The sequence below is a fragment of the Linderina pennispora genome (genome assembly GCF_002104995.1).
Source record: "Linderina pennispora strain ATCC 12442 chromosome Unknown DL89scaffold_36, whole genome shotgun sequence".
Taxonomy (NCBI): domain Eukaryota; kingdom Fungi; phylum Kickxellomycota; class Kickxellomycetes; order Kickxellales; family Kickxellaceae; genus Linderina; species Linderina pennispora.
The window spans coordinates 2,248-24,172 of NW_024468284.1; the positions used below are offsets into that span (position 1 = coordinate 2,248).

Genomic DNA, 21,925 nt, shown 5'->3' on the forward strand with positions numbered 1-21,925 from the left:
CACTCGGTCCTCTCGGAAAGACACCTGTCACCCAGGGGCCCGTCATCTGCTGTCAGCTCTTTTTGAATGTTCACCATTCCGCCTGCAATCCCGCTGACCATGCCCGGTAGTGACCCAAAGATGCCTGCAATCAGACCAATGAAGAATGTAGAGTATAGGCCCTTCACAGGAGAGATCCCCGCCACAAATGCAAACGCGACTGACTCGGGGACCTGCATGAATGCGATGGACACGCCACTGAGCACCTCGTCCTTAAGAGCGACTGGGTTCTTGGCAAAGTAGACCGTGGAATCAGCCAGAAAAAGAAGACTGCTGCAGTCTAAATAGACTAATCACTATCAAAGCGCCTTGTGCTAGCATTGATCTAGTGATCATCAATCTTAACGAGTAGATCGCTGACTGCTTAGTGGCTTGGCCAACCAGCCGAACCCAACATGCAGCTGAGTCAGAGACAGGCATGCACCTATGATACTAAATACACACCTTGCACTGGATGTACCAAATCTAAATCGAAGAGACCTTGGAAATACGTGCTACAGAAAACTAGGACAGAATGTTAGGACATACTAGTTTTTTATGTTGTAGGTCTAGAGCACACGGTGGGCGGTGTAGGGCAAGAGGTAAAAGGAAATAAGAAACGAGTAACGGGAAACACTTTATATGTAGATATGTGTGTAATTTTCGTTTATAGTCGGAACAGATATTCGAACAGTAATGTATCGGTCCAAGAATATGCCAGCAGCGTGAGCAAAGTATCAATAGAAAGCGACAAGGTCAAGTATTATATTGATGTAAAGAAAAGCTAAAGAGAAATAGGAAGAGAGAGGCGAGCGCAAAGGTTTTATACCATCGCTCAGGCGGCACAGCCAACAAGAAAAAGAATGAAAAAGAATGAAAAGAACAACAGGATGAAAAGCTATGTAGTTCGCAGTAATCGGATCTTGAGATTCTAACACTTGCAAGTAGTTAATAGACGTCCTAAATCTGTTTTATGTTTTATTGAATTTCAGTTCTGATATTTAAAGATGATTGCAGTTGAAAAAGTAATGGATCTGTTCAGAATGTGTACTGGTTGGTTCTGGAGTCCAACTTGGCCCTTGCATTTGAATCTAAGAACACCTTAGCTTCTTGTTCCTGTGAGAATGGGGCTGCTTCCTTTGCCTGGAAATACGTGTGATTTCCAAGGAGTGCACCCTGCAGGTAGCGAGTTGACTTCTTCATACGCTCTTCGACTTTTAGTTGTGTACTCGTCCAGCTCCTCCTTTGAAAGTGCGGCAAATAGGTAGTCCGGATGAACGATAAGTCCTGCTCCATTGGACTGGCTGAATCCAAACGATGTGAATAGCGCGGCCTTGATAGTCGGCACATGGATAGTCTTACTCGGATAGACGAGATGCTCAAACCGCTCAAAATCTTTATCAATATTGTCAGCATTCCTATTTCCTGGAATCAGCCCCGTCGTCATTGACTGAAGAATACCATGCATGGAGCAACTCGCAGAGGATGCTTTCATATGGCCTAAAATCCACTTCTGGCAAACAACAGGGACTGGAAGACCAGGCGTGCGTCCAATTTGCTTCATGAGTATGTTCACAATGTTGGACTCATTCTTATCGTTCAGCTTGGTGGATGTTCCATGGAATGACGCCAGCCCAATATCATCTGCACCAAGACCCCATGTCGCTAGTGCAGCACGAAGGGGCGAGATAGACTCACCCATTTTGTAAAAGTCGTTGCCCCATGTTGTCTTAGCTGCCTTTTTCATCTTGTTCACCACGCTGGCATTGCTGATACGATCTAGTGCAGCCAGCTGTGCGTCACGCATCTGCCTCCTATAATGGATATCAAGCAGTTGCAAGTCTGACAGGGTAGGACTCTCCTTTCCAATCGACAATATTCCTTGGCCTGGGGCACCCGAGTTACGTGTTGACTTGTCGGTGGCAGTGGCAGTCATTGCCAAAATTCCATAGATTGGCGCACCATATTTGAGAGCTGCAGAGGCTGACATTAGAACGGCCATCCCTGAGCCATAGCTCTCAGCAAACCCACCTCTGGTAGATGTACAGGGCCGTGAGCACTCCTTAGGATCTCTTCCTTTGATGCGCTCATCCGTAGGATTCACGATGCCATTGATCAAACTCAACTCATATGACATATCACTGGTATACCCCTCGCCTGCACCAGCAATCATAATATCCGCTTTTCCTTGGATAATAGATTCTGCAGCAAGGTCTAGCGCGATGGCTGAAGTAGCACATGCGCCAACAGTCGGCTTTAATGGGCCAGATGCCGAGAACAGAAGCGTATTGAGCCATGCACTCATATTATTGACAGAGCACTCGATCAACTTGCCCGGGTGCACATTCTTGTCCATATACCTGCCGCGTACCAAGTCTGTATTACTTTGTGCTCCACCTAAACAAGATCCAACTGAGTGACCAACCTTCGAAACATGGAAGTACTGGTAGAGCTCATATGGATCTGTAATGCCAGATTTGAGAAGCGCTTCCATCGCAGCAATGAGTGTGTAGCGGTTCAACTCATCCATACCCTGTGCAAGGCCCTTGGGTATTCCTAGCCGAACTGGATCCCATCCGGTGGGCAATTGAGATAAAAGGGCGCCGTTAAAAGTAGCCGCCTTTTGGCACATGGATTATTGCGCCTTTGAGGAATCTAACAGACCATGTCCCATCAGGGTTCTCCCATATGTCAACTTTGTCCCTATTAGCCTGTTTGAAATGAACAGCTTCCTCTGCACTGGTCTCAAATGGAGGCATGTCCTGATCGATTTGAAGCTCGCGGATGAAGGACTTCATATTCACCGCATCCTCCCCCCAAACTTCTGGCTCAACAGCACGAATACCGGTATGTTCCAAGATATATGGCTCGTATTTTGCCTTGATGTTCATGTCATGCACTGGCTCCTGTGTCTTTGCGTCAACCCAACCAATGTAATAACTTCCAGTGTCAGGATGATCGCCTGAGAACCTCTTGATCAGCCCCATCATCCATGCCAGCTCAATACAGCCTTCCACTGAAAACACACCATGCGCCTCCTGTTCCCAGCGCAAGGCTGCATTCCCAAATCCTCCAACTTCGCCAAACCCTGTCACAACGACAACTTTATCCAAGTCGAGCATGCCCTCCAGGCATCTTAGGTGTTCGAGCTGTTCATATGACTTTACAAGTGGTGCGTCGATTCTGTGCTGGGCTCGGGGCATCGTCTTATTTCCCTGTTCCACTCGTAATATGGCCTCCGTATTCTCCGCTATGAACTTTAGGCAATAGGCTGCATTTATTACCTTTCTTTCGTTGGTAGCGTATTTAAGTTCAGAGCGACTTTTCTCCAGATCTTTCCCAAAGCCTTCGTTTACCTTGTACATGCCATTGAAGTTGCCAAACACAGGATTGCTGTGCGCTGCCTCTTCCATTCTTTGTGATAGCAGGCAAAGTATGTTGAAAGACATTTCCTCACGAGAGAACGTACGCATGCCAATTTCTTCCATGGCTACATACACATTTGCACTTCCAAATGTCATGTTTGTGCTACGAGTCCATCCGATATCACCCCCCGTTATGGAGATATATTCAGACCATGATTCGGAATGCCAACGGTTATACAGTGTATGCAAGGCTGCCTTTGTTTCACCATACATCCCATCATAGCCTACCATTCCACGGTTGTACGAGTGTGGTAGAATAAGTAACGATGGCTGGAGGATGTTTCCAGTCCTTATCTTAGCTGCTTTAACCTGTCCTATTATCCGGAACAGATTAGTCAGAAGGATACGGATTGTTAGCTCAGAATAGGAGTCTACACTTGCTGCATCTTTGCCATGTTCTGGGAAAGCAGCAAATGGGGCAATGTAGTCCAGATCCCAGCCAAGGCCATCGTCATTGTAGATATATTGGATGAGGGCCTCTACATCGCATGATGATGCCTGGTTGAAAGGGACAAGAATCAGTTCAGATCCGCGAGAACCAAACTTCCGGTACATCTCCTCGAAGAATCGGATTGACGACAGGGAATAATTGGACGTTGTAGCAACCACTTTAGCTCCACCAGATAGCAAGCCTTCGACCAATCCTGAGCCAATGGATCCCTTTCCACACCCGGTAACCAGTGCACATTTGCCTTCAAACGATATACCGTTTACCGCCGCGTCCTCCATCGAACTGAAGTATTCATCAGTCAACTCCTTGTCATATGACCAAGTGTTTCCAGCATGCTTTTCATGCATATGTAGCAAAGGCAATCCATCCTGGTTGGTGCTTTTCATACTCTTGATGTAGTCACATATCGATTTCTCGCCTTCCCTAGGAATCTCGGAACTGACGATATCACCTTTATGAGTAACCTCAGTATGTGGTCGCATTGGGGTTGAAAGCTCTTTATAGACAGGTGCCACATTTTCTGACTCCTTACAGGCAGCATATATGATATCTGCTTGTTTCAGAGCATGTTGGGAAAAAGGGATAGGGGCTTCTTTGAGAGTCTCAATAAATGCCTGCAACATCGAGAGCAGTCCAGGATTGGACCGGTTCTTGAGCATGTGGATACGTTTCATATATGTATCCTGATCCATACTTGGCTTCTCTCCACTCAGAATCCCAGAGATCCACTCAAACACATCCTGACGGGCCCAGTTCCAGTATGAGTCAAAGTGACGAGCCTTGTATGCATCAAACTGCATTCTGGTTTTTTCGATAAACTTGTCACCAACCTCTCGTTTAATTTCATTAATGTCGAGCTCGAGAGCTGCAATCTCCAACTGCTGCTCATTAGCTGATCTGGCACCTTGGCGCATATCATGGCCTGCATGTCTCGCGAGCGTCTCTATCTGATCAAGAATTAATTTTCTTTGGTTCCTCTGAGCCTTGTCAAATTCAGCGCTGTTGATAACAACCGAACTTGCCATGTTGCCACTGCTATTTCCAGTTTGTGTTGCAGCCGTCAATGGTATTCCTACATGTCTTGCATACTTTTGGGCAGCTGTCTCCAACCAAATATGGGCTGCATTATCATCAGCAAGTCGATTTGGTGGCTCCATAGTAATTGACAATAGTAGCAAGGCATCTTGTCTGCGCGGACCCAGCCCGTATTTATCCATCAAATAAGAACGAGCAGCTGACAGTGTGAACCCACTTGGGAATTTGCTAGTCAGCAGTTTGCCGACAAGCGACTGAGAGTGCTTGCCAAGGGAGTCCGTAGTGCTTCCAAGCTTCTTGGCAAGCTCCTCTATGGGCTGCTCCTCTGCATGATCAGGAAGTTTCTTACCAAATTCCTTTTGGAACTCACCAAATAGTTCATTTTGCACCATTGACTTTCCAGCTACAAGTTCCTTAATCGACTTGTTGGGATTGATCTCAGGAACAGCCATAGAGAGCTTTCGTGAAATAACTGTTACCAGTATGTCAACAATTGGAATAGGCACATCATCAACAGATGAGACCACAGCTGGCAGAACAGGAAGCGAAGGTACCTGTTTCTCCACGGCAGGAATTTGGGGCTCAAATGGTTTCTCTTGAATGCTCGGTTTAGTGCTTGAACTCTGAGCTGACCTTAACAGCAATGGGTTAGTAGGTACAGCATCTCTTTGAGCACCTATGTAGTACACCTCATCTTTATCCTTGAGTGCATGTAGAGTAGCAACTTCTTTGCGCAACCAATTGTCGCTCTCCAAAGTTTGGGTTGTCATACGGCACAGTGTTGAGCTTGGACCAATCTCGACCAGGCGCTTCACAGAACACCTGTTGAACATCACGTCCTGTGTCTCAATCCATTTTACTGACGAAGCAAACTGGAAAGATAAAAGCTCAATAAGAAGAGTCCGTGCAACTGATGCCATTTCCTTTGACGGACAATCATCATCTGTGCTCCAGACTTGAAGGATATCCTCAATAACTGGTGAGTGGGTGAGAGTATAGACATATTCAAGGTATTTCTTTGTAATCGCAAAACGTTTGCCCAGTCAGGTTGGGGATATACCTCCCACAGAGTAATAAGGGAAGCCTTTGTATATGTAGGATCCTTTGGTCAAGCAAACTGCGGAACGTATCAATACTCGTAGACATCTGACTTGAATGCGATGGAACATCAACACCAAGTATTACTGTTGTCGCTCGGCCATTTTGCAATATCTGTTCATTAGGATGGGAAGCCAGTATATCATCGATAGTGCTTGATAATAGATCATCCACTCTCGACTCTGTTAATGACAGAAATCTTAACGAGAGCTCTTCTACAGCCATACACATGATATATAGGCTTTCCACATGTCCTGTGACAACATATTGCTGTCCACGAACGTTGTAGTTGATAACTTCTAGGAGCTGCTGCTTCCGCTCACGAATACGGTCAACAATTTGGATTAGATTGGCCTCGCTGAAGTTGTTTCCAACAAGCTGCGGGTGAACAGATACCATCGCATACTGGGAGCAGCCATTGGCATCCCGATCTACTGATGTATGGAGCAAAAGCCCGCGATAGAGAGCAATGTCGACAGCATTCTCGACAGAAACAATCTCAGCAATTGCTGCGAGTGACCCAAACTCACCAAGCGAATGGCCAGCGAAAATGGCATCATCCTGGATAAGACCATGAGCACGCATGTCTGCAGCCTGAGCTAGCGACATCACCGTCTGGATCGGCTGTGTGAACAGTGTCGCATTGAGCAAGCCATTTGAACACCGGTGCGTGTATGATTTTGATGACTGAGTGATCTCCGGAATCAGCTGCTCTATCTTGCCGTCATATTCACGTACCAAAGAGAGGTAGTTTGTACGAATTGGTGAGCCTTTCTTGCCACCGAGTTTAACCAAGTACTCTCTCGGATTCTCTTGGACTATTTTCAGAAGAGAAACTCCATACTTCTTCAGCATGTGTCTATCAGCTCGGTCCCACACATCTCTGGCAGCTGTGGATGACATGTAGAGGTCCATCCCCATGCCAACAAACTGTGACCCCTGCCCAGTAAAGACATATGCAGTCTTTGCCTGGGCAACCTCAGCTGTGAGCGTCAGCACTGTTTCCCCATTCTGGTTTAGCGTCTTGCCATCGATAACCATGTATCCGTCGTTCATTCCCGTGTGAGACAGCTCCACCCGAAGTTTATCGTTTGGATAGACCTTTCCAACAAACTGGACGCTGTATGAGCGCATGCGCCGAGGGTCGTTATCAGCAACAACTCGTTCGACAATAGCACGGGTTGCAGCAGATGTCCACATACCCTGGCAAAGCATTTCCGATTCTCCCAGATATGCAGCTATATACGGATTAGTATGCATCATGTTCTGATCGCCAGAAGCATGCGCAAACTCCCAGTTCTCTGATGGAGCATTCATAGACAAGATGCCAGAATTTCCTGCTTGCCATGATGCCGTTCCCCCATGCTCAATAGGCACAAAACCAATACTTTCTAGATGATTTTCGTCTAGATATTGTAAGACAGGGTTTCCACAAACACCATCTCCCTCGTAATAGACATCAGCGATGTGCTCGAATTCCCCATAGGCTTGTAAGCGATACACAGGTCCAGCTGTCTTGATCTTGGAATACAGATTCTTGGATTTGAACCGGTACAGAGAATGAAGTTTGAACTCCAGAATATCCCCAGGCAAAATCTTGAACGGTTCAGGAGATTCCTTGCAAGTAAACCACTCATTGGATTCAAGAACTGCTGGCATCACATCAGATATAATTAGCATGCGTCGTACGGGTTCATCACCTGATCGAAACGTCTGGCTGTATGCAACATGCTGATTAGGCGAGATGAGGACATCTTTAGACGTAGCAATGAGTGCTCCTTCACGGTGAAACTTTGTCGTAAGTGTGATTTTCAGACCCGAATCCACGTTTTCAAGAGCAGTAAGAGCTACTTGGTAGTCAATGGTATCTCCTACACGCAGTATCGCCACGCCTGATACATACTCGGCGTTATGGTATTGATGGAGAACTCCAACAAGTCCTTGATAAAGTGGAGGAGTGGTCATAATAGAAAGCGTCTGCTTGGTCATGGCGCTGAGGAAAATGTCTATTGGAGCCAGATGTTGCTCGCCGACTGCTTTTTTATAATATTTTGATGAGTTGTGAACACTCGAGCAGTATCTCTGAACAAAGTCTTCCGTTACAGCGAATGGCTTGTGCTCAATATCCGAAAAGAGTCGATACAGACTACTCCCGCCCATGTCGGCGGACTCAGCTGCTATTCCATAGATGTCAAGGAATGCATTGCGGTATGACAAGTCCCGGCCCTCAACGTCTTCAGCAACAAGTGCTGCTGGTTTGGATGGCATGTAGATGTAAGGGAACTGAATCTCAAACTGGTCCTCGCCAATCCGATGGTAAATAATCATCAGAATATTCTTCTCACCATGGAGCTGTATGCGAATGTCCAATAGCCCAGTTGGTCCATGGATATCGAGCTTGACCGGCCTATCGCCAGCAAAGACCACCTCCGCTGTCTGCCCTGCCATCGGTCGCAGAACCTGCCTTATTGGATTTGCAGCATACAGTGACTTACGAGCTACAACTGGCGATGTGAGAAGTGCACGAAGCCAGCTCTGAGTAGGACCTGCCAGTGCCTCCAGCCATACATCAGGATCTGGAAGCAGTGCTGCATCGGTTGGGAGCTTGTATGTGCGGCTTGACTCATCAACAGCCACTGCAACCGAGGTAGGGAGCGATACTGGAAAAGGCTCTGGTGCAAGGTACTCGCAAGGACGGACTAGAGATGCATCCTTATCGAAATTGCACATGCTAAGCTTTTCCGTTAGCCCGGTGTAAACACGGTCGAGTATATCCTTGACTGGCTCGTTGACTGTGGTAACATATTTTGCAGACACAGGACCCAAGGCAACAACGGTACGCTGGACATCTCTGTCAACAACTGTATCCAAATCCTCAGCCTGTGAATACATGTCCTTTGTCATCCAGACATGCAGGTCGGCGTCGAGGATAGGAACGAATGGAACTGGCTTGGTCCCAGAACGCTTGCAAAGCCAGACCAGATACTGAACATCCTCAAGCGCAATATGAGTGCAGCTTATCTCTGGGTAGTTTTTGACCAGCCAATTAATGATCCCTGATGGATTTTGAAGCTGTATATCATACTTGAATGCCCGGGTGATTTCTGCCCTAGACACTCGGTCCTCAACCCTCGAAATGAATTTCCCAAAAAGTCTGCAGTAGGACACATCCAGCCACCTGGACTTGTCTGCGACGTACATGAACTCCACAAGTCGATTGAGTACTTCCAGGTACGTCATCTCTTCCAGATCAACCACCCGACCGTCGGATTTCTTGCCAAACCATGGCCGCGCACAGTCCACATTGAGCCGCTTAATGATATGATCCTTGTTTGCCATGATTGTCGGCAGCTGGTCAGCGAGGGGCTTTGAGAATATCATGTCGTTCAACTCTCTGAGAGCCAGTGCAGCTCGAGTAGCTAGAATATGGACATGTTCTCCCAAATCCGACAATGTTGATATCACTCCGCCAGCATTGCCAGTATATGATGACTCCCACTCGCTGTCCTCAACGCCAGTGGCTGCCGCAATGAGCTCCTTTGCTTCCAGAGATATGGCACTCTCTTTTGCAGTGAGGACACACGACGCTAACAATACTCCATCAACAGGCATAGGCGCATATCCAAACTGGACACTCCACTGGCCGGAGAGATATGGCAGAATGCTGTCGGCATCGCCGAACCCTGACCCAACGACCAGGATGGTATTCGGCAGTGACCGGATCTTGCTGTAGGTCTCCAGAATTGGCCTGTGGAAGTCTTCACACGAATGGTGGCCACCACCGCGACCGCCAGTCCACTGGATAATGACTGGGAAGTCAGGGTTTGCCCCGGCGATCGCGAGTGTCTGGAGAATTGTAGCCACTGACCCGGGCTTGAAGGCAACATGCTTTATGCCTGCATTGCGCAAGTTCGCAATTATCCCGTTGGCGACAGCAACTGAGGGAACACTACCACTAATATGGAGCCCTGTGATCGGTATTCCCTCTCGACGCATATGCAGGATACCTGGGTATTGGAACACCCACTGCTTCTGGTTCATGTAGACGGCGCTAAAAGCGAATCCACTGCCAGGCTCAAGGCGATTGACCAAGTTCTTAACCTTCTCGCAGAACAGCTTCTCATTAAACATCCCGTCGCCGGCAAGCTCGACATAGTACCCAGCATTGCTGATAGCTGCGACAAAGTGTTCGTTGGACGTAGTCGGCATCATCTCTGCAACCATCACAGGCGGGAGTCCAAGAGTGAGGGACATGCGGGTGCAAATATGAAGCTGGCCGTCATGTGCGGTTCGAACAAGGCGTGGACCGAAAGCACTCTGCCAGTTTGGCGCTGAGAAGACGTCGGATATATTCCTCTTGAACAAATCGGCCTTAGACCCCATGCGCAACTTGGTGTTAGCAATAAGCGAGCTGGTGCTGATGACAGTTTTGCCGTAGCCGTCCAGAATGTCTCTGGTGTATTTCCCAAAGATGCTGAAGCCACCTGGACTGAGGTCGATGATAAACGTGGTATCAGTGCTGTTGACGGCTACCGGCCAGTTGACACGGTGCATAACCATGCTGTCAATCAAGAACCGAGTGAGATCAGCTTCATCGCGAAGATCGTGCCCATCATCTCCACCATTGACTTGGATGCGAAGAGTGTCAGCGTGAAGAACCCACCCCTTAGCAGCTGCAAACTCGTACACCTTAAACGCGTTCTCTAGTTGGAGATCGCAGTGGTACGGTTCAGATATGCTAAGCGGGCTAACGACAGCAACTGGCTTGCGCTGAGAAAATTGGATGCACGACTGATCCACTGTCGGCAAGATTGTGTGCATGCTGATGTAACAATCAAAGTGGGAAATAGCGCCTGGGTGTCCAGAAACGACAAAGTCTGAGGGGCCATTGACTAGGGTCAAATTGACCCTTGACGTGTCGTCTGTGCGATCCGCATTAAAAGCAGTAATGAACGACTCCAACGTTGCTTTATCCAGGCCACTAACAGAGACCATGGGCATGGATAGTTCACCAGAGCATAAGGGAGGTCCACAAATGTCTGTCTGCGATGCGTTGGAAATGAAATCAAACCGTAAAATCGCTGGCATCGCAAGGAGGATACCGAGCACCTTCTCGGTGATGGCATAGAATGATGCCTCGTCAGTCACGGAAGCAAAGGCAGCAGCCATGGATATACCTTGGCTGTGTCCAATTGCAACTACAGATGTAAAAATGAACAGTTAGTAATGATGAATACCGACGTTTGGCATACACTGGAACCAGTGATGAATGATGTGTGCTTACCATTAAAGCGTGAGACAAGGTCGCCTGGGTTTACATGGAGTGCCTTATACAAGACAGTCACATGCATCGCTTGAGCTAGTCCTTGTATGGGTATTGCAACTGGTGACATTGCCAGATACCTGGCATCAGGCATTGCATCGGGAGAAGTAAGCCAGCTACCAATGTCTAGTGGGCGCGAATGGACTTTCGCCATTAGGGGGTCAGCGGATTCGCGCTTGAGGAAGTCAGACATATGGGTAACAAAATCTGACAGCAGCGGGCCGTAAACGTCAAGAAGCCACCCTGCTTCGTCAAGGCAGCTTTCTGCTCCGCTCTGCCCACCAAACATGACAGCAAGCCTGATGTTCACATCCGAGAAGATGGCGGGAACAGGAACTTCGGGCAGCAGCTGGCGCGCCTCAAGGATGTTCCAGACCGAATAATATCCCTTCAGGACGGTGCGCGCTTGCTCGGCAGACAGGTTCAGCTGCTGGACCACAACGTGGATGTTCTCGTCAGGACAGAATCCTTGATGGAGGTGAAGGAACACGGCAACGGCCACATCGGGATTACGGGAGCTGCAGTATGCCAAAAAGAGTGCAATGAGTTCGATTTCCGTGGAAACAGCAGGAGGACCGCCATCCAGAAAAGACGTAGCGAGCTCCTTGGCGACAGGGAAGTTGTCACCAGGAATGGGGATGTTAGTAGCCACCCCGCCAGATGCGAGTGCGACCTTGCAGATAAACAGGTTCATTCTGCGGGAGATGTTGAAGTAAGTTCTGTGAGTTGGTTCTTGAGTGGTTAAGACGTGCAATGTTTGCAAGAAAAGTGAGATAGCGAGACGATTTTCTTTAGCAAACCACTGAATATATATAGGAGCTCTAGCTAGCTACTTTGGATGGTGCCACTACAAAGTTTGCAAAACAATTTTTGAAACCTCAGGAGCATAGAGCTTCCCGCAGAGGTAGCCACAAATAATATTCACACAATTGTACTGACCTTTTATTCACACATGCATTGGCTTCAACCTAGCTGCTGTATTATGCTCAAGTGTGGTGCCCTTGGCCATTTGAACACCAACAGCCACATAAATGCCAACTCCTGTCTACTCGGAGGACCGAGCGCGAGAAATGAGGTGGCTGATCAGACAAAAACAGGTGACAGCTTAGATATTGACACTGAGCTAACTGAAGCTAGCTGAGGAGACCCCACCGACTATGGCATATCACTAGCCAACGACAATATGTCACCCAGCATCGAGACGATGTCACCATTTTCAAGATAGGTGTGGTTTCTCTACAACCTATTTTAGTATCCTTTCTTAAGCTCTCTCCCATTCCGTTCTCTAAAATTGAAAAAAGCACTATTCCAACCAGACACTTCACCCATTTATACGCAACACAGCAAACAATGCCGACTCGCCGACCACCCCAACATCACAGTAGAGGATGGTATGTACAATTGGAATGGGAAAAGGAAACACAATTGTCAGGGAAGGAGGTGGAAAACGGCTGCAGACATAATGTATGCCACAATACCTTTACCTACCTATGCTTCCCAGTAGGACGAAAGCTGCTTCCTCTCTAGAAACTTCATACAAAAGCTAAGTACCAAATCAACTCAGTACCATATAATTAACCCCCAAAGATAGAAACAGGTATTCACAAGCGTATATTTCGGAAAATAATCCCGATTAAAGGCGAGTGAGGAGAAAAGGGGGCCGGGTAGACTCGGGGGATCTAATAATGTATGTGTTTGGCTTGGCCATACTGGTGTAAAAGTATTTTACTGTTTCAGTGTCAACAGCTCCCCCTCCCTGGCCTCATGTTTCAGGGACAGTTCCCACACCAGCCGGTCATAGGATTAATAGAGCACATGACCCTCAATCCCTGGGATACAATAACCTCATGCACTATTTTAAACGACAGACACTATACATAAACGGGCACTTATTTCCTGAGATTTTTCGGTCCTTTTCAGTATATCTTGCTTTGCTTAGGATTTTAGTATCCAAAAGTGGCCAACCATCCGCTAGTGCGCTATTGGCTAGTCGAAAGGATTTGCACTCCTCTGAGCCTCACAGCAAGTGTGCATGACACGCTCTGCAGATACAATACTTTTTTCTCGCACAATCCTCCTTTCAAGTATGCGAATACATACATCTTCTACATTACAATAGCGCCAGGCAGCTTTGGATTCTCAAAAATTCCGCTCTCAAAAGCTTGCACAAGAGCGATTCCGAGGCCGGACACAACAAGCAATGCAGAGCCGAGTAAACTACATGTATCAGCAGCCCTGACCTCCATCTAAACTAAACACTGTTTGTCTTACATAGAGGTAGGCTGGCATTGCGAGCGCGAGATATCTAGTGCTTTTTTTCTTTCAGAACAAGCTTTTACAAGCACATATAGGAAATAGAACTAAATAGTGTCTAAGAAACATAAAAGAGAGGCCACCTGCCCTCCTTGAGTCTGTTTCTGAGCGTGCCTGGTCTGGTTTATGATCGCGTAGGAGTGGCTTGGCATTCCAGCTCCAGCAATTAATTCAAATAGACGAAATTGGCAAATCGTCTCCAAAACTTGTTATTGCAAATGCTCTCAAGCACTGCTGACGTGCCAGTAATTGAGACATACACATCCTTGCTTGGTGGGCGAGCAGGCAGGATGCTGACTACGCTAGCGAATTGAGTGGAGCGATGTTAGAATCTCAAGATCCGATTTCTGCGAACTACATAGTTTTCATCCTGTTGTTCTTTTTCTTTCTTCTTTTTGGTTGTGCCACCTGAGCGATGGTATAAAACCTTTTCGCTCGCCTCTCCTTTCCTACTTCTCTTTAGCTTTCTTCATCAATATATATTCCTTGACTTTGTCACTTTCTATTGCTGATACGCTCACAACGCTCGCATATTTCTGGATTAAGATACCATAGCTTGACAGTTTGTTGCGCACCCGCTGCGGCTGTCCCTGACGTCGACATGTCAGCCGAATCAGGTGACAGCAATCCAGGTGCCAACGAGAGCCCCGCTACAGCCTACGATATGGAGGTAGAGTCTAGCCTCTGATAAGTTGCACAGACGGCCGTATTGAAGACTCCTCTGCACAACTCGTCTATTCCCTTTTCTCTCTTTTCTTCAGTATTAAATATAACTTCAAACCCCCACATATTCAACAAATATAAAAAGATGAATCCTACCCAGACTACTCCTGGACTTGTCTCATCTTCCAGATTGGCTGGTTCGCATAGTCGTTGGGCTTGAGCGGCAGTAATGTGATCACCAAATGTAATTTGGTGAAGTATGGATGCCATTGCACTTAGCCAGGTAGTTCAGACGGCTCCGTGGGGTCGTTCCCAATCAAGTTTCTCTATATAATTAGTAACTAGGATCCAGACCTAGATGCATGGTGTTCGGCATGTGGATAACCTCCACATAGACAAATGGCTGAAGGCATAGTCACTATTGCGTTCCTGGCCAGTTGAGTATCAACGGCCACATGGGTGTCGATTCTCGTCTACTCGGAGGACCGAGCACGAGAAATGAGGTGGCTGATCAGACACAACCAAGTAACAATATAGGTGTTAATGCTCAGCTGACAGAAGTCAACAGAGGATACTTCCTCGACTATCGCATACCATTGGCCAATGAAAACATGGCACCTATCACCGACACATCGCCATTATGATTCAAGGGGAAATTAATTGTTCTACAACCTATCTAGCCCCCCTTGTCTTCTCTCTTCGTTTTCCTCTGTTCCCTGAGCTTTATATTAAGCAGCTATTCCAATTTATATTCCCTTTCCTTCATATCTAACACCATCATGTTAAACAATGCACTATTTCAGCTAAAAACCTATTGGCCAATTGTTTTGAATACTACTATACTCCATTTCTGTTTCTCGCCTGTAAACCTCCTCACACTCTATCCCCTGATGTTTCTGGTATAAATACTGGAGGTAAGACTAACAAAACCTTTTCATCTTGTCATTAGCAACTTAAAGTATATATTCCCATTACTATGAACCACTTTGTAAGCAGCATTGAATCGAAGAGGTTTGCCTGCAGACGATTTGAGATGCGAATGCTGGAGATTACCGTGCGCTTTCTCTTCTTCTATGCCAATACGGCTAGTGATAAGGATTTCATGCCAAGCGACAAGCTCGAGGAAGGGTTCTACCGGACCCTTGCTCTCTGTCCCTGGTTCGCTGGTAATCTTCACCCTACACAAGGTGGCGGAATGGAGGTCGTCGTTGACAAAGACAACCTGAATATGCCTGAATATCGTGAGTCGCAGTCTTTGGTGCATTTCAGCAAGATGCAGTCTGCTGGATTCAGCCGCACAACATGGCCTGATGGTCTGGTTCCTGTTGGGCCCTTTCCCTGCTGTGACGAGGTTACAGGGAAGATTAAACTTGTGCATATCCACGTCGTGCGACTAAAGGACAACAGCGGAACAGCTATTTCGATTAATTTCAACCATACAGTTGCAGATGCTACCAGCATTCTAACTTTTCTCAAACGCTGGGCAGATGAGACTCGTGCACTGATATCCGGTGTGCCTGTGGCAGAAGTAAGCTTTTGCTTTGGTGCCGATATCATCAAGAGCCATTTACCGAGCGAGAATGCACCTCTTAGTGAAACCGCCACCAAAGTGCTTTCAGTTCAATCTCGCGTGGCAGATTTCATTATGTGGCTCTCTCCTAACAAACGCGGAAGGCTGATGAACTATTTGACCAGCTCTGCTTCACCGCGTGGGCATCTATTCCGGATTTCGCGTGCCAGGATTGACGGGCTTCGTAGCCAGGTACTCGAGTATCTGCCACAGGGGACATACCTGTCCACTAATGACATCATATCTGCAGTTTTGCACAGGGTCCACGAACAGGCTGCAACAAGGAAGAGTCAGGGATGGCTGGCAAGACTAACTAATCAGAGCAATGGAGTCGCGGGTGAACACTGTACTTTTGTCGTCATTAACTATCGTCGTCACCTCGGAATGACAGAGTTGAACTACATGGGCAACCCGGCTTTCGGCGAATTTATTCTCACCCCGATGCAACAGGCACATTTGCCAATTACTCCTAAAACTATTTCGGTGGTTGCTGGTCAGATTCGGTCACAGCTACTGGCGCTTACCACACCGCGCATCAGACAAACTGTTGAAATTCTAGATTCCGATGTAGAATATGCCGCTGGTTTCCTCACTATCGCCATGAACTACAAGGTTGTGACCACAGCTACCAATATAACGTCTATCAAGATGTACGATGCGGACTTTGGCCACGGCGTTCAAGCATTTTCGACAATACATCCTGAATTATGCATGCGTGTTTGCATTATTCTTCCTTCACCGCCTCCGAGCAAAGATATTCTTGTCAATTTCTGTGACACACCTTCGGTAATGGACAGCGTCCTGAAGAATGAGTTCTGGAACGACTTTGCTGAACTAGTCTATTAATATCTTTATCTTTACCTATATATAAGATTTTATAGTCCAAAAAGTGTCCGACTGTCCGCTAGAAATTAATTAATTTGTTAAAAAAATAAAATAAAACCCATAAGCTTCAACACGGGTTTAGGTAGCTTGCTCCGTAAACTCCTTTTTGATCTTGTGCGGTATCTGACCTCATCGGTGAAACCAGGGTGACAAGTTGTTATTGTAGTGGTCACAGGTCTCCACTAGATATCTCCACTGGTTCAGCGCAAGAGCTGCTCTCATTGTCGGTCGGCCTGATAACTTCCATGGTGTCATCATGGTGGTCATCACCGGCTGCGCAACGCTCTTAGGATATCTATTTATGAGCACCTATTGAATAAGGCCATATGGCTCTTCTAGCAGTCATGCAATATTTGTAGGTTTATTTTATATATCAATTTGTCTTATGAACATGCGTAAGCGGTAGTATTTGGGCCACAATGGACCCAGTCTGTATAGACTGATTCAAGAGACTGTATCAGTGCTAAGGGCCCCAAGAACCATGCAAGCCAGATCATTTTTAATAAAAAGTTCTTAATGCTATGCATACGCAATACAGCAAAGCTGAACAGCATCATTTCTCTTCTTGCTTGCATATTGAATTACTCAAATGGATATTACCCGCAGCACTACTGTCATAAAGACATCACTTGGTGGTATTGGCTTCCGTGATTCTATGTTGCCCCGCCTAGAGCAATTTGTACACAGCGTCAGTATCATCAAAGAGCATACATATATGCTTGCATGATGGATATTACTCCATCAGCTAGCCAACGATGATGCCTTTGACCCTGCAACATTTGTGAAAAAGGGATTCTTTCATTCTATTTATTTATTCATTTATCGCAACCTGAAGGCAAAGACAGCCATGTCTGCCGAGGATTTCGTCAACCGGAAGGACAAGTCAGAACTGTCGAGCGCAGATTTCGGTGATGTAGTTAGATACCATATTTATGATTATCTATTGCATAATGGCGATATCGAGCTACATGGTGTACGTTAAATGAATCAAGTAGCAACATACGTGGATACCGAGCTGATGACAGCATACAAGAACAACATTGTGTTGCACTATGGCACTTGCCTACAGCAGATTCTGGCCAGACTGATTGATATTCGCAGCCGCAAAAACACACGCACAGTACAATGGGCAATGTGTCCAAGGCTGAGTTCAATAACGCATGTCAAGTGTGTATTTATACACCTGCACAGAAGCTCCGCCAGGCAGTTGCCTCTAGGCACCCTGATCTCAGTGTGCTCACCCCACCGATGCTTGCAATCTACAACACGCTGGCACCAGTCCTCAATGCCTATGATGCCAAGTACAGATTCGCCAAAGACAACCGATACTATGATGCCAAGGCAAATCCACTTCAGCATCTGCGTGCATACATTTTGTTGACATTTGGGCAACCCCATGCCCTTCGTCACCATGTACAGATCCAAATCCCCACCTGTATAAACACTGTGGGCCAGAATGGCCCCATCCACCCTTTTTTCTCCTCAGCAAAATTTCAGTCATATTCATTCCATAAAACTCATAACTACTGGACTCTCTGAAGGTTAACACACTACATAATCTTCGATGCACATGGCAGAAGTCAGGGTGCTTGTTTTCCAGGTCGTTTATCTCGCCTTGAGATGTCCCTATGAGATTAAACAGTCTGGTTTCTGTCCACTTGTTTTTGATAAACAGGATTAATGGGCTATATAGGTGAATATCACCACTAGATATATGGCAAACATGTTCATTCTGTGACCAAAAAGATAGCGTGGTTGGTCCTTGCTGTGGAGGATGTACGGTGTGCAGAGTGCATCTAGTCCACCAGGCACTACCTCGATACCAGTTGGGATAATAGCACGTGTTGGGCCATCAGCATTGCTCATCAGCCATTCAACATCAATACTAAGAATTCTGAACAAACCCTATGCCAGCATACAGAGGGTGATAATCCGCGCAAAGTTGATGGCTGTTGGCCCCAGAGTACTGGCATGCTCGGATTCCACCACAGCTTAAGCCAGACACTTATATATGGAATTCTCCAGCAATGAAAACCGCATTTGGCTTCAAAAGATAGGCACCTTTCTGAACTTTGCTGTTTTACGCCAGACAAACGGCACATTCGCCATTGCCTAGCACGCAAGTGGAACTCACTTTACTTTATCCTAGCTACTTTTTACTGCATGAAACAAGACTGCATAGAGGAAGGTCACTCGAAAGATAGGACATTTGGTAGCCTTGTGTTCTGGCCACTACCCATAGACGCACATACCGGAGACCAGGCGTGGAGCTAGAATGTGTAAGCAGTGTAAAACATGGCCACGGAACTTGGATCTTATATGCAACATCCAAATGGACCAGTTGCAATGTTTTTGCTCAATGGGATTTGAAGTATTTGGAAACTGGGAGTTGTGCATATTCAAGCCGGCACCTGGCAAGTAAGAACCCCCATATTTGCCACACCCCAATCAGATTGCAAATCAAGAAGAGGAAAACCGCACGCATGCAGCAATGCACATACACCCTTGCTTTTATACCATGTCAACCATCGAGCAGAAGATCCTGAATGGCGAGTTCCGGAACATGGGTGACGAAGATGTGTCTGAGCGGGTGCGGGCCATCGCTAATGAAGACTCCACTCCCAGCGATACCGAAGACACCTCCCCAGATCTACCGCAACAGCAGCTCGCTACGCACGACGGCCCGCAGACAGGCGTCAAGGGAGTAATCGCCGACTACCGGCACCAGCGTCAGACCGAGAACGCGCGCCGTGCTGCCGATACAGCCGCTGCACAGTCCGAATTCTCAGCTCTTATATCGCAGCGCAGCATCCAGGCATCGACAAAGACTATTTGGACCAAGGACGACGAGTCAGATACCGATAGCATTGACGCGCTGCTAGCTGATGATGACGATGCGCAGTTTTTCGACGACTACAAGCAGAAACGGATGGATGAGATCACGCAAAAGGCAGCAAAGGCTGGGCTCGGATATTTGCGCGATGCGACGCCCGACGAGTATGTGGAGACTGTCGAGAAGCACAAAGATGTGGTGGTGGTGCTTGGCAACGAGAATGTCGAGGTATCGGCGCGATTCGAGCGCTTTATCCGCGGAGAGTGCAGGAAATACCCGCACGTTGTGTTTCTGAATGTACAGGCTGGCCTGTGCGGGTTCGAGGATCCAGAGGTGCTGCCGATTGTGCTGGTGTACCGGAACGGCGATTTGAAACACAACCTCGTGCGCGTCGTCGACCAACTCAAGGGCGGCGCGGGGTTTGAGCCAGAAGATGTCAGGCGGCTGCTGGAACGCGTGCTGGAGAAGTGACATCGGAGAGAAGCGGGAGAATTGGCGCCGGTCGGCATGCCCCGGGTATGCCACCCCCTCCTCCCCCTGTTGGATCTTTCACACGCCTAGCACATGCCGCATAGGGTACGGAAAATAAATTGTGACTGTGGAATTGGCATGCCGCAGGTCCAAAACGGTACGAATAATTCCGACGGCGCGGGGGTGTGCTCAGGCCACAACAGCGCTGAGGCGTGAGTTCCTTTATCTGCGGTGATATACGCTTTATTTTTTTAGCGCTGGCACCGAGTAAAAAAGCTAGTGATGAGGTGACGCTGGCACGTCTTGCGCCGATAGGCCGGGCAGACTGCCCCTATACTGCACGAAGGCTGCACGAATCTGGGCTCAGACGATCCGCAACTTCGCTTTTTCAGATCAGGGTTTGCGACTTTTGGTCCTGCTTTTGGAACCCAGATAACACGCAGAAGGTTTTATGTGACAACTGTTATTGGGTAGTAGTGTTTAGACAAGAGAATGAGGAAACAGAAAGTAGTTGCTAGAAAGGAGCCATAGAAATAAACAGCTTACTCCTTGGAAGCAATGTACTTGATCAGGTCGACAACACGGTTCGAGTAACCGAACTCGTTATCGTACCACGAGAGGATCTTGACGAACTTGTCGTTCAGGGCGATACCGGCCTTGATGTCGACAATGGACGAGTGGGCGTCACCCTGGAAGTCAGTGGAGACAACCTCGTCCGAGGTGTAGCTCAGGATACCCTTGAGGTCGGAGTCGGCGTGCTTCTTGACGGCGGCGATGATCTCGTCGTACGAGGCAGACTTCTCCAGGCGGACAGTCAGATCGACGATCGAGACGTCGGGGGTGGGGACACGCAGCGACATACCGGTGAGCTTGCCGTTGAGGGCGGGGATGACCTTACCGACAGCCTTGGCGGCGCCAGTGGAGGCGGGGATGATGTTCTGGCCAGCACCACGGCCCGCACGCCAGTCCTTGCCCGAGGGACCGTCGACGGTCTTCTGGGTGGCGGTGGTGGCGTGGCAGGTGGTCATGAGGCCCTCGACGATTCCGAACTCGTCGTGGATGACCTTGGCCAGGGGAGCCAGGCAGTTGGTGGTGCACGAGGCGTTCGACAGAACAGTGTCGGTGGCAGGGTTGTAGGCATCGAGGTTGACACCGCACACGAACATGGGGGCGTCGCCCGAGGGAGCCGAGATGATGACGCGCTTGGCACCACCCTGGAGGTGGAGACCGGCCTTGTCCTTGGAGGTGAAAACACCAGTCGACTCAACGACGTAGGTGGCACCAGCCTTACCCCAGGGGATGGCGGCCGGGTCGCGCTCGGCGAAGACCGAGACCTCCTTGCCGTTAACAACAAGCTTGCCGTCCTTGACAGCGACCTCGCCCTTGAGACGGCCGTGGGTCGAGTCGTAGCGGAGCATGTAGCTCATGTACTCGAGATCCATGAACGGATCGTTGATGGCAACGACCTGAACCTCGGGGTGGTCCAGCGAAGCGCGGAAGACGAGACGGCCGATACGACCGAAACCGTTAATACCGATCTGGATGGGAGCCATTGTTGACAAGTTGTTTGCTGACGAGTAAGGTTACTACGAAAGGGGGGGTGATTCTACAGAAGGCAATGGAACAAGAGCCAGGGTTGTTAGCAAGACAGTCCGGAAGCGCACAGCGAAATAAGCAGCGGGATCAAGAAGTGAAGATTTTTACCTTTTGAAAAAAGAAGAGGTGGATGAGAAAACTGAAGAGAAACGAGAGGCAAGGCGAGGGCCGGGTGGCAGGCTATTTATTCGATTCCGGAACGGCGCGGCCCCGCTCTGGAATTCGTGAGCGATATCAGAGCAAC

General features: G+C 47.9%; 2 protein-coding genes across 2 annotated transcripts; one reads left to right on the forward strand and one right to left on the reverse strand.

The window, feature by feature from the left end:
- Positions 1–1,120: 1,120 nt before the first annotated feature.
- Positions 1,121–12,359, reverse strand: DL89DRAFT_287208 (uncharacterized protein; the record flags this gene model as incomplete). The annotated part of the gene is given in 6 exon segments (XM_040889902.1): positions 1,121–2,638; positions 2,679–5,905; positions 5,990–6,046; positions 6,066–11,225; positions 11,312–12,152; positions 12,303–12,359. 6 exon segments carry the CDS (start codon positions 12,357–12,359, stop codon positions 1,121–1,123), a joined length of 10,860 nt encoding a protein of 3,619 aa, XP_040739585.1.
- A 5,269-nt stretch (positions 12,360–17,628) lies between these two features.
- DL89DRAFT_296355 (uncharacterized protein) lies at positions 17,629–19,055 on the forward strand (the record flags this gene model as incomplete). Its single annotated transcript, XM_040890720.1, has 4 exons — positions 17,629–17,694; positions 17,797–17,901; positions 17,925–18,144; positions 19,024–19,055. 4 exons carry the CDS (start codon positions 17,629–17,631, stop codon positions 19,053–19,055), a joined length of 423 nt encoding a protein of 140 aa, XP_040739586.1.
- Between the last annotated feature and the right edge of the window lie 2,870 nt (positions 19,056–21,925).